Here is a 13,490-nt window from a genome sequence, read left to right as displayed (position 1 = left end):
TTAATTAAGTCTCATCAATTTATCTTAGTTTTTGTTGCATTTGCTTTTGGATTCTTGGTCATGAATTATTTTCCTAAGCCAATGTCTAGAAGAGTTTTTCTGATATTATCTTCTAATTTCGTGTCTTAGATTTAAGTCATTGATGCATCTTGAGTTGATTTCTGTAGAAGGTAAGGAATGAGGATCCAGTTTCATTCTCCTACATGTGGCTTGCCAATTATCCCAGCACCATTTGTTGAATATGGTGTCCTTTCCCCACTTTATGTTTTTCTTTGCTTTGTCAAAAGCAAAACTGTAAGTACATGGCTTTAGTTTGGGGTTCTCTGTTCTTTTCCATTGGTCTTTGTGCCTATTTTTATACCAGTACAACACTATTTTGGTGACTATGGCCTTATAATATAGCTTGAAATCATGTAATGTGATGCCTCCAGATTTATTTTTTTGCTTAGTCTTGCTTTGGCTATGTGGCTCTGTTATGGTTCCATATGAATTTTAGGATTTTTTTCTAGTTCTGTGAAAACTAACGATGGTATTTTGATGGGAATTGAATTGAATTTGTGGATTGCTTTTGGCAGTGTCATCATTTTCACATGTTGATTCGACCCTGGTCATTTTCACAACACTCATTCTATCCATCTATGAGCATGTGTTTCCACTTGTTTGTGTCATCTATGATTGCTTTCAGCAGTGTTTTGTAGTTTTCCTTGTAGAGGTCTTTCACTTCTTTGGTTAGGTGTATTTCTAAGTATATTAACTTTTTTGCAGCTATTGTAAAAGAGGTTAAGTTCTTGATTTCATTCTCAGCTTGATCACTTTTGGTATATAGCAGAGCTACTGATTTGTGTACATTAATTTTGTTTCCTCAAATTTTGCTGAATTCATTTATCAGTTCTAGGGGCTTTTGGGAGAAGTCTTTAGGATTTTCTGGGTGTACAATTTTATCATCAGCAAACAGTGACAGTTTGACTTCCTCTTTACCAATTTGAATGTCCTTTCTTTCTTTATCTTGTTTGATTGATCTGGCTAGAATTTCCAGTACTATGTCGAAAAGAAGTGGTGAGAGTGGGCATCCTTGTCCTATTCCAATTCTCAGAGGGAATGCTTTCAACTTTTTCCCATTCAGTGTTACGTTGGCTGTGGGCTTGTGGTAGATGTCTTTTATTACATTTAGGATTGTATGCCAATTTTGCTGAGGGTTTTAATCATAAAGTGAGGCTGTATTTTGTCAAATGCTTTTTCTGTGTCTATTCAGATGATCATGTGATTTTTGCTTTTAATTTGGTTTTTGTGGTATATCATATTTATTGACTTGCATATGTTAAACCATCCCTGCATCCCTGGTATGAAACACACATGATCATGGTGGATTATCTTTTTGATATGCTGTTGGATTTGGTTAGCTAGTATTTTGGTAAGGATATTTTTGCATCTATGTTCATCAGGAATATTGATCTGTAGTATTCTTTTTTGTTATGTCCCTTTCTTGTTTGTATTGGGGTGATGTTGGCTTCATACAATGATTTAGGGTGGCTTTCCTCTTTCTCTATCTTGTGGAATAGTGTCAACAGAATCAGTACCAGTTCTCCTTTAAATGCCTGATAGAATTCTGCTGGGAATCTTTCTGGTCCTGTAATTTTTTTTTCATTGGTAATTTTTTTATTACCATTTCAATCTCGCTGCTGCTGGTTATTGATCTGTTGGAGGTTTCTAATTCTTCCTGATTTAAGCTAGGAGGGTTGCATATTTCCAGGAATTTATTCATCTCATCTAGGTTTTCTAGCTTATGTGTTTAAAGGTGTTCATAGTAGTCTTGAATAATCTTTCATATTTTTGTGGTGTCAGTTGTAATATCTCCCATTTTGTATCTAATTGAGCTTATTTGGATCTTCTCTCTTCTTTCCTTGGTTAATCTTATTTATCTTTTCAAAGAACCATCTTTTTGTTTCATTTATCTTTTATATTTTTTTTGTTTGTTTCAATTTCGCTTTGTTCTGTTCTGATGTTGGCTATTTATTTTCTTCTACTGGGTTTGGGTTTGGGTTTGGGTTTGATTTGTTCTTGTTTCTATAGTTCCTTGAAGTGTGACCTTAGATTCTCTATTTGTGCTCTTTCAGACTTTCTGATGTAGGCATTTAAGGCTATGAGCTTTTATCTTAGCACCGCCTTTGCTGTTTCACAGAGTTTTTAATAGCTGGTTTCACTATTATCATTGAGTTAAAAGAATTTTTAAATGTCCATCTTGATTTCATTGTTGACCCAATGATCATTCAGAAGCATGTTATTTAATTTCCATGTATTTTCATGGTTTTGAAGGTTTCTTTTAGAAATGAATTCCAATTTTATTCCACTGTGGTCTGAAAGAGTACTTGTTATCATTTCAGTTTTCTGAAATTTTTAAAGACTTGTTTTGTGGCTTATCAAAAAAGCGATTCCAGATGATTTCCAGGATCTTTTAAGTTTTAAAATGCTTTCATTTTGCATTATAAAATTTATGAGGTCCTACTGCTCTTACATCAAATTATTATCTTGTATTAAACTTTAATGGACTTATTTAATGAATCTTTATAAGATTATCTAAGTAAAAATTTTTTCCAGTGAAGACCTGTATGTGTATTGTATGCCCCAAATAATATTACACTTATAAATTTTACAAAAGTCAAATTTTATGATAATGACCTACATTGTCTTGACAAAATTAAAATATAATAAATCTCTGTTGAGGAACAGGACTAAATTCCTCATTTGATCTAATAATAAAGCAGTTTCTGTGATGTAATTAACCAAATTATGTATTTGGAAAGTTTACTTTTTTCTACTTTTACAATGAAAATTCTAAACCACATAATATGTAGGCTTTAGGGTACACTTGATTAGTTTTTGATATATTTCTCTTACATTGTAGAGGTAGTTATAAAGTTTAATGTAAATATAAGACAGAAAATTTCTTTATGAATGAATTAATATAGTAATTTGACAAATATCTGTTAAAATATGTTAAATCTATTTACAGACATGTGGATCAGAAAGATTATAAAATTATTTCACCGTTGATCACTGTTAAACAATAATTTTAGGAAGAAATTTGGTATAAAACAGATTATGTAAAAGCCTTTATTGACATTATTCAATAATGACTGCAGAGCTAGAATTGTTAACACGCTAAACTATATAGACCTAGGTTCATTGTAGACCTCTGACTATTGATACATATATAAATTCTGGAACTGAGCCTGTAGATGCGTCACTCCCATGCTCCAGTCTCTGCCTCTCTTGTCACACGGTGTTCTCTCTGTGTGTCTTCATATTACATTCCATCTATGTTTGTCCATCTCTGTATCTCTTTTCCTCTTTTGATCAGAACACTAGTCATATTGGATTAGGGCCCAGCCTAATGATCTCATCTTAGCTTAATTATAACTACGAATACTCTATTTCCACACAAGGTCACATTCATAAGGTACTGGGCGTCTGGACTTCCACATATATTTTGGGAGACAGAAGTCAGCTTCTAACAGATAGTATAAAGAGAAAGCAGAATAACTAGAAAGATGTTATGTGAATGCTGATGAGGCTGATATAGGACATGGCATGTGGACAACTAACTTGAAACTCAAATTTTATAATTAGACAGCTTTGTGGGAATAGGCAGTTGTCCTGTATTTATCACAACTTGGTTTTATAAATAGCAGAACTATTAAGTCAATGTTATGTTAATCTAGTTGGGCTTTAAGAGCACAACTGAACACATTTATTTTCACACAATTGTACGTGTGTTTTAGAGTTTTTTGGTGTTTCCATTCATGTTTCTTAGAGGCTTGTGTCAATACATGTGTTAGATTCTCAGAAAGAAATATGACTATTTGTCCTTTCCAATACCACTGGAGAGAATCTCTGTAGCCTTGATTTTATCCTTACATTTAGCCAGAGCACATAGCTGTGTCCCTAAATCACATTTATTGGGCTCAAAGTGACCTTCTTCCTATTGAACTGTGTTTTGTATAGCATCTCTGGTGCATATTGAGAACAATAGGTGGAGTTCTATAAAAAACCATTACATATTAAGGTAAAAATATTGCTGAGGCTGGTATTTACATTATACAGCCTTTTGTTCTGAGAACCCAGGAAACAAATTTATCTCAGTTATCATTGCCAGTGATTACTCTGCTTCTCTTAAACAAAGTAAGTATTTATATCTTAAGAACATCGTAAATTGTTTAACATTTGCGCTTTTTGTTTTCGCCTGAATATCAGAAAGGTGAGAGATAAATTTGCAACCGAAGTCAAAGAAACTATGCAGTAACTGTCACATGTATTTTGTGTTCTAATACTCTACCTTACGCTGACCTGTGATCACTAACTGTCTTGGCCTTTCCAGACTCCCAACTCCATCTTATAAGTTCAGCAATTTGCCTCGGCTGAGTTGCTAGGCAACTCATTGCTGCACTAAGGCCTTGTAACTTTCTCCAAGCACTAAACAGAAGCAATCACAGAGTACATCTGATTTGTTTCCCATCACTAAAGTATCACTGTTCTTTGTTGTCTGATGTTCAATATCTTTAAAATCATTGTTTTATATATTTTGTCTGTTTTCCTTAGTTTCCAGTATAAGGACTAATTAGACCTCTGTTATGTTATCTTTGCTAAAAGAAAAAGTCACTAGGATAGGTTTGAAATTAAAAGAAGGCAGTATTAATATTTATCCCATTACAGTAGAGCATACATATTATGTTTACCTTTCCCAAAAGTCAAGTGAACAAGAATTTAAAAACAAAGTGAAAGTGATCAGTATGGTCGAATGTGTTCATTAGTCTTGGAAAGTAACAGAAAATTGGTAACCAGAAAGACTAATACATAGAATGGTGGAGCTAGAAACTAGATTATAGTGAATTAATGATGAATTGGGAGTCAGAAGTAGAAAAAACAAGTAAAGATGATATTCCTTAAAAAGCTGAGTTGAACAGTGATGGACAGGTACCAGATGGCATTTGCAAGAAAACAGAATCAGAGAAAATTGTTGACTATTCAAATATTTGTTGATGCAAAAAAGACAGAAAATTAAAACTGACTATGAATAGAGCAGAGGCTAACAAAATGGCCCACAGACAGGCCACTAATTTTTATAAAATTTTATTGGAACACAGTCACTCATATTTATTTACATTATTATCTATAGCTAATTCTATATCCACACAAATAAAGAATTGTGAGAGACCATATGGCCTAAAACCTGAAAATATATACTAACTGTTACAGAAAAAGTTTGTCAATCTTGCACTGAAGAACTTAACCATAAGTTACACATTCTATAGAATTTTGACACAAAAGGATAGGTGGAGTCTATATTGTTTGATTTTTATTTTCAAATATATAATATTATATCATATTCAATAAAGTCAATTTAATAAGAATCGTATGACTCAGCCTTTAATAATTTTTAAAATTTTTTTCTAGGCAAAGAAGTCAAGCCTAAACCTCCACGTATGTTATATGCATGCTCAAAAAACAAATACATACATATGTAGACACATACATAAAACAGATCTTAAATGCATGCTGTTATTTATCTTGATTTCATGTTGAATATTTTGCTTATAGTCAAAGGCTTGTTTTGTGCAGACAATGTGCTCATTCTCTTCCGTGTATTTCTGAGAAAATGCTATGCTGAAATTTTCCTTCATCCTTTATTCACTGGAAGTATCTTTCCTCACCTTGGCCTTAAAAATCTCAGCTCACATTTCCATTATTTTCTCAAAAAAAAAAAGTTGTTTTTTTTTTTTTTTTTTTTTTTGAGACAGAGTCTCACTCTGTTGCCCAGGGAGTGGGCAGTGGGCAGTGGTGCGATCTCCACTTACTGCAACCTCTGCCTCCCAGGCTCAAGTGATTCTTGTGCCTCAGCCTCCCCAGTAGCTGGGATTACAGGCACCCACCAACAAACCTGGCTGGCCTCCCAAAGTACTAAGATTATAGGCATGAGTCACCATGCCTGGCCCTCGAAATATTTCTTATTGGGATCAATAGTGAGGAATTTGTTGTTATGTACTAGTTTGCCACAATCATAAGAAAACAGTTAATATGACATTAACTTTTCAAAGTTAATATGAGATTGAAACCAGTGAATAACATAGAAAATAATTACATAAAAATGAATATACATGAATGCAGGAAATGAATATCTTTCTATAATCATTTTTACTAATGTTTATCTATATTTTTAGAACTACAAGGAAAAAAAGAAGAGAAGCCAGGTATGTATATTTTATTTATAGACATATATGCTTTCTATGTTTATAATAAATAGCACAATATCTCTTTGCAAATGTCATGTCCTAGTACAAATATTATATCAAATTTTATCCTTGACCAACTTAAAAAAACTAATAAAATATATATTTCTCTATGCTACCCCCTTCTAGAAAAAACTCTATTTGCGTGGGTGAAATCTCTGAGAAATTTACATGGTTCAGAAGAAGTAACTGACTAATTGAATTGACTCCCACAAAACCAAAATTTTCTCTGATTATTGTAGGACACAGACATTCAATCAGCAAAACATCTGTTCTCATCCTTCTCTCTTTTGAGGCTTTTCAGTCAGATGCACATTTCTGAAGGCTACAGTAGGCAGTAGAAACTTTTTCAAAACAACACTCAACTGTCTGGCTCTGAACACAGTTAAAATTTTGTTTAATGTTTCATAATTGTATTATTGTTGTAGGGCTACTGTAGTAAAATTCCACAAACTGGGTGGCTTAAAACAACAGAAATGGCCGGGCGCGGTGGCTCAAGCCTGTAATCCCAGCACTTTGGGAGGCCGAGACGGGCGGATCACAAGGTCAGGAGATCGAGACCATCCTGGCTAACCCGGTGAAACCCCGTCTCTACTAAAAAATACAAAAAACTAGCCAGGCGAGGTGGCGGGCGCCTGTAGTCCCAGCTACTCGGGAGGCTGAGGCGGGAGAATGGCGTGAACCCGGGAGGCGGAGCTTGCAGTGAGCTGAGATCCGGCCACTGCACTCCAGACTGGGCGACAGAGCAAGACTCCGTCTCAAAAAAAAAAAAAAAAAAAAAGAAAAGAAATTTATTCTCTCATAGTTCTGGAGGGTAGCAGTCCAAAATGAAGGTGTCACAAGGGACCTGCTTTCCATGAAATCTGTAGAGAAGAATTCTTCCTTGCATCTTCTGGTGTTTTCCAGCAATCCTTGATATTCCTTGGCTTGTAGAAGCATCACTCTTAATCTCTGCCTCCATCATCACTTGGAAACTTTCTCCCTTTGTGTCTCTATCTCTGCAAACCCTTCTCCTCTAATAAGTACACCAGTCATATTAGATTAAGTATCCACCCTACTGCCCTATGACAACATCTTAACTAATTACATCTGCAATAACCCTGTTTACAAACAAGGTCATATTTTAAGGTACCGGAGGTTAGGATGTAAGCATACCTTTTGGAAAGGCGCAATTAAATCCATAACAGTCCATTCTCTGGCTGGCCCAAAATTTATGTCCTCTATAGGTGCAAAATATGTTCACCCCTTCCCAACATTTCTAAAAGTGGTAACCATTCTAGCATGGTTCTAAGTCCAAAATTTCTTCTAAATATCAATCAATAGTTCCAAATATCATTATCTAAAGCATCTAAATCAGTTATATATGCAACTTGGAGTACGATTCTTCCTTCAGCAAAATTCCTTTTCTCTGTGAACCTGTGAAAACCTGAAACAAATTATTTACTCCCAAAATAAAATGATGAGACAGGTATAGGATGGACATTCCTATTTTAAAGGGAAGAAATTACAATAAAATAAAAAGAGGTCCTGAGTCCTAAAGCAAATCCAAAACCTAGCATGTTTCAAAGCCTGAGAATATTCTCTCTGGCTCAGTGCTCTGTACTCTGGGCCTGGTGAAACAGTGGCCCTGCCCTCTTAGCTCAGCGAGCCGAGAACCCTGCCTTGTCTGCCACGGGAGGTCCCATCAATCCAGGAGTTTGAATTCATGGCTCTTCTCTTACAGTCATTATCCCTTCATTTTATCATGCCTCTGTCCCTTTTTGTCCAGGCTGGCATTGTTTTTGCTTCTTTAAAATTCTCAAAAACCTGACTAGTATCACAATTAATTCATGGGGCATCTAAACTATTAGATAAGAGGGTCCTCCACAGGTCTTTCCTGGATAACCACATCTCTATTTCTGTCTTCTGCCAAAGTGGCTCCATGAGTCATACATCTAATGTCTTTAGCAAAAATTTGTCCAGCCATCCTTGGCCCTATCTCCATGGCACACTGTCTAGATAGGCTGAGAATTTTTCAAATCAGTAAGTGCCAGTTCTTACTTGATTAACACTTTCTTCTTCAATTTATGTGTATCTTTCTTTTCACATTTTATTATAAACAACAAGGAGAAATCAGTCTGCACCTTCCATACTTTGCTTGAAAATATTCTTAGCTAAATTTTTAAATATTCACTTACGATCTCCACCTTCCACCTAACAGAAGAACACAATTTATCCAAGTTTTTTGCTACTTTATAACAAATATTACCTTTCCTTCAGTGGCCAATAATATATTCCTCATTTTCTTGAGAACTCATCTTTAAAATTCATTTATCTAGCAACGTTCTACTTCTACTTATAATAATATACATCTATATGATTTGAATGTGTTTTCTCAAAATTTAAGTGTTATCTGTGTAATAAATAGAATAAATAATATTGAGAGCTGGAGCCTTGAAGAGGTGATTAGGCCATGAGAGCTCCTCCTTTGTGAATGGGAACAAGGCCCCTATAAAAGAGGTTTCATGCAGTGTTCAACTAGCCTGCTGTCTTCCCCTTTTGCCTTTGCCCTGTAAGGATACAGCATTCCTTGTCTCTGGAGGACACAGTAGCAAGGCACCATCTTCGAACCAGAGACCAAACCTGCTAATACCTTAATCCCAAACTTTACAGTCTCTAGAAGTATAAGAAATACATTTCTGTTTCATGTAAATTACCCAGTCTGTGATATTCTATTATAGCAGCACAAAATGGACTAAGTCAGAAATGCATCATTTAAAATAACAAGAGCTTTTTCTATAGCTCTCTTGAATTCTTTCTGAGCCCTCATCAGAATAACCTTTAATGTCAATATTTCTGCCAATAGTCTCTTAAAAACAACCTGGGCTTTCTATATTAAGTGTCTCAAAATTCTTCGAGCCTCTACCCATTACCCAATTTCAAAAACACTTTTACATGTATAGGTATTTGTTTCAGCAGCACCTATGTTCCTAAGCCAAAATTGACTAGTTTCCTCGGATGGCTACAATAACATATCACAAATTGTGTTGCTTAAAACTGTAGAAATTTTTCTCTTTTACAATTTTGGAGGTTAGAACTCAAAAATCAAGGTGTTGACAAAGCAACACTTCCTTTTAAACCGTAGAGGAGAATATTTCTTTGCTTCTCCTAGCTTCTGGTGTTTTCTTGCAATCCTCAGTGTTTCTTGGTGTGAAGATATATGACTTCAATCTCTGCCTCTATTATCGCATGGTCATCTTCTCTCTTTGTGTCTCTCTCTTTGTGTCTCTTCTCCTCTTCTTATAAGGATAATAGTCATATTGGATTAAGAACCTACTCTTCTCTGGCATGATCTCATCTTATCTTAACTAATTATGTAGGTAGCAACTCTATCTAAATAAGGTTACATGCTGAGGTACTGGGGGTCAAGACTCAACAGATTGTTTGGGAGAACACATTTGAGCCATAACACTATATGTCTAAATTGCTAAATCACATAAGTACCCAATTAGAGCTATTTCAAAGAGTCTCTTCCAACTCTTGTTGTTAAAATAATTTGTCTTATGTTGACTTTGGAACTATTTCCTGCAACAATCATCTTAGAAAAAAGTAGAAAATTTAGATTTAAAAGAATTAGCTATACCAACAACTTGACAGACAAGTGCAAAGCAGGTTTCTCTTTTGTGTTTAATAGTCCATCATTGGCAAACCAGCGTAAAACTGGAATACATTTTAGTTTATATATATATATATATATATGTATTTTTTTTTTTGAGACGGAGTCTCGCTCTGTCACCTAAGCTGGAGTGCAGTGGCATGATCTCAGCTCACTGAAACCTCTGCCTCCTGGGTTCAAGCAATTCTCTTGCCTCAGCCTCCCAATTATGATAACCAAAAAAGTTATTTCTAAAAATTAATTTGTATTCTAGTTTATGTTTTCAGGTTTTAAATTTTCTGCCTTTTCTCTCCCTCAGAGCCCCAAATTAAAAAAGAAGCAAAACCAGGTAACAGGAGCTTTATTTTATGTAGATTCAGAGTTGACATTACCTTTATTTTATTAAGTACTAAAAGAGGCTTACATCTCACTAGGGAGACATGCACAGAGTCTCCAAGTTCCTCATTATTTTTTCCACTCCGTTGCTCAACATGATTTTATAGCACTGGTTTAGGTGAGAATGGAAATATTCCCTAGACAAAAGCATCTAGAAAATGGCCTTAAATAAATCTCAACCTAGACTCCAGGTTTCTTTAGACATTTCTAAGGTTTTTATGAAATTAATAATAATCATGTTTAAGTTATGGCTTTATTTCCATAATTCTGGTGGCTTTGTTTTCATAATTCTGAATTATTTCCAGTAATATACCAGAATCATAAAATCACAAAGTTATAGATTATTGTGGTTTGAAGGGAACGAGAGCAAGAATTTATTAAGCATCTATTGTGAGCTAAGGACTAGCATAGGATTTTTACTTTCATCATATCATTATGAGAAACAGACAGCATGGCAATTATTATCTATACTCAATATCTGAAGAAGCAGTTCAATAGATCAAGTTCAGAAAATAAGTTATTATTCCAGGATTTTCAAGTTAATAAATTTTGAAGCTAGGGGTCTGCCCTACGTCTGATTTGCACCAAACCCTGGGTGCTCCCATTAAGAGATTGTCCCTAAAATGTTATCATTTTATTAGAAGGTTGATCTAAAAAAAAGGGTGACCTTTCCAAGTCTGTATTGTTATTTAGCGTTTAAGTCGTACCTCTGGTACCACCTAGCTATTGACCTGAGGCAAGTTCAAAAAAACCCTCAGGCTCTGGTAGCTATTTCTTCATTATAAAAGGTTACTTAGCAAGATTCTTCAATATCAACAAATCAAGAATCAAAATCTAGACATATATTCAATAGTACCTCAGCCCCTGAATTCTTACCAGAACTTACCTGGCAGCTGATTATAAGCTTGGATATAGTTGCTCTTGTGATATATCTATAATATATCAAGGCTCATAGCAGCCTTGTTACATTACAAATATTATTATGATTTATTATTATTTTATTATTTTCCTGATTATATTTATTTGCTGTAGGTGGGTATGTTTTACCAGATAAAAGCATTTTGTATGTTTGCCAGTTTTACTTTAACCAGAAACCCAATGCTATTTAAAACTAGTTATGCCTAGTTCTATTTACAATAACCAATTATATTTGTTGTTGTTAAATACTCCATTTTGCAGGTAATTTAATCTAATATGTTATTTATTTATTCTTTTTAGCTGTATCTGAAAAAGTTCAAATACACAGTATGTATATTAATTTTATCTTTTATGCTTATATAGAGTTTTTTACAAAAAATTTTGAAATGTTTTCAAAATCATGTATTTTCTTTTTTTTTTTTAATTTATTTATTATTATTAAACTTCAAGTTGTAGGGTACATGTGCACAACGTGCAGGTTTGCTACATATGTATACTTGTGCCATGTTGGTGTGCTGCACCCATCAACTCGTCATTTACATCAGGATTCCCTAGTTAATAAATGGTGCTGGGAAAACTGGCTAGCCATAAGTAGAAAGCTGAAACTGGATCCTTTCCTTACTCCTTATACGAAAATTAATTCAAGATGGATTAGAGACTTAAATGTTAGACCTAATACCATAAAAATCCTAGAGGAAAACCTAGGTAGTACCATTCAGGACATAGGCATGGGCAAAGACTTCATGTCTAAAACACCAAAAGCAACGGCAGCAAAAGCCAAAATTGACAAATGGGATCTCATCAAACTAAAGAGCTTCTGCACAGCAAAAGAAACTACCATCAGAGTGAGCAGGCAACCTACAGAATGGGAGAAAATTTTTGCAATCTACTCATCTGACAAAGGGCTAATATCCAGAACCTACAAAGAACTCAAACAAATTTACAAGAAAAAAACAAACAACCCCATCCAAAAGTGGGCAAAGGATATGAACAGACATTTCTCAAAAGAAGACATTCATACAGCCAACAGACACATGAAAAAATGCTCATCATCACTGGCCATCAGAGAAATGCAAATCAAAACCACAATGAGATACCATCTCACACCAGTTAGAATGGCGATCATTCAAAAGTCAGGAAACAACAGGTGCTGGAGAGGATGTGGAGAAATAGGAACACTTTTACACTGTTGGTGGGATTGTAAACTAGTTCAACCATTATGGAAAACAGTATGGCGATTCCTCAAGGATCTAGAACTAGATGTACCATATGACCCAGCCATCCCATTACTGGGTATATACCCAAAGGATTATAAATTATGCTGCTATAAGGACACATGCACACGTATGTTTATTGCAGCACTATTCACAATAGCAAAGACTTGGAATCAACCCAAATGTCCATCAGTGACAGATTGGATTAAGAAAATGTGGCACATATACACCATGGAATACTATGCAGCCATAAAAAAGGATGAGTTTGTGTCCTTTGTAGGGACATGGATGCAGCTGGAAACCATCATTCTTAGCAAACTATCACAAGAACAGAAAACCAAACACCGCATGTTCTCACTCGTAGGTGGGAACTGAACAATGAGATCACTTGGACTCGGGAAGGGGAACATGACACACCGGGGCCTATCATGGGGAGGGGGGAGCGGGGAGGGATTGCATTGGGAAATCATGTATTTTCAATCTGTACTTTTATATTCATGCTTTATTACAGCCTATGCCTTGAAAACTATAGTTTCAAAAATTTTGTAAATAAGAATTCTTGGCATATTGTTTTCATGAACTAAAACCTTCAAGTTTTACATAGAAACAAGGATGATATGAAGGTTTCAGAATATTTTTCTCTGTGAGCACATTTGCTAACATCTGCTAGTTATTTTCCCAGCTTCCAAATACCTAAAAAGATTTTCTTTTTATTATTTTCAGAACAAGACATAGTGAAACCAGAAAAGACTGTTTCTCATGGTAAACCAGGTATTTTGCAGGTGGTATTTGTAGTCTCAAATTATCTCTCAATAGTTTAATTTTAGCAGAAGTAAGAGTTTAGAGGCAAGTCTAAAGTTATTTGGGACAATTCATGTCTTAAGTCATCAGCTTCTAGACCATCTCCAATTTTAGTCATCTTCAGAATTTTTTTTTTTTTTTTTGTACTAAGAACTTAACCAGTGAGATGTAACTGGACAACTACTCTTCCCTTCCCATCAGAGAGTTAGCTTTGCACAAAAACCATAGTCACCCAGCACTTAG

General features: G+C 34.8%; 1 protein-coding gene across 1 annotated transcript in view; it reads left to right on the top strand.

Moving 5' to 3' along the window:
* LOC140713160 (triadin-like) overlaps nucleotides 1–13,284 on the top strand; it is a 67,897-nt gene extending 54,613 nt beyond the window's left edge. Inside the window, exons 4-8 of the mRNA XM_073022441.1 lie at nucleotides 5,452–5,478; nucleotides 6,216–6,245; nucleotides 10,238–10,267; nucleotides 11,533–11,559; nucleotides 13,170–13,284. Coding sequence (XP_072878542.1) covers nucleotides 5,452–5,478; nucleotides 6,216–6,245; nucleotides 10,238–10,267; nucleotides 11,533–11,559; nucleotides 13,170–13,267 — 212 coding nt within the window. The 3' untranslated portion in view covers nucleotides 13,268–13,284. The remainder of the gene's footprint in view (nucleotides 1–5,451; nucleotides 5,479–6,215; nucleotides 6,246–10,237; nucleotides 10,268–11,532; nucleotides 11,560–13,169) is intronic.
* Nucleotides 13,285–13,490: the final 206 nt, after the last annotated feature.

Source organism: Chlorocebus sabaeus, chromosome 13, assembly GCF_047675955.1.
Source record: "Chlorocebus sabaeus isolate Y175 chromosome 13, mChlSab1.0.hap1, whole genome shotgun sequence".
NCBI classification, from domain to species: domain Eukaryota; kingdom Metazoa; phylum Chordata; class Mammalia; order Primates; family Cercopithecidae; genus Chlorocebus; species Chlorocebus sabaeus.
The sequence above is the reverse complement of the archived record's forward strand: the minus strand, read 5'-3'. Positions and strand labels throughout refer to the sequence as shown.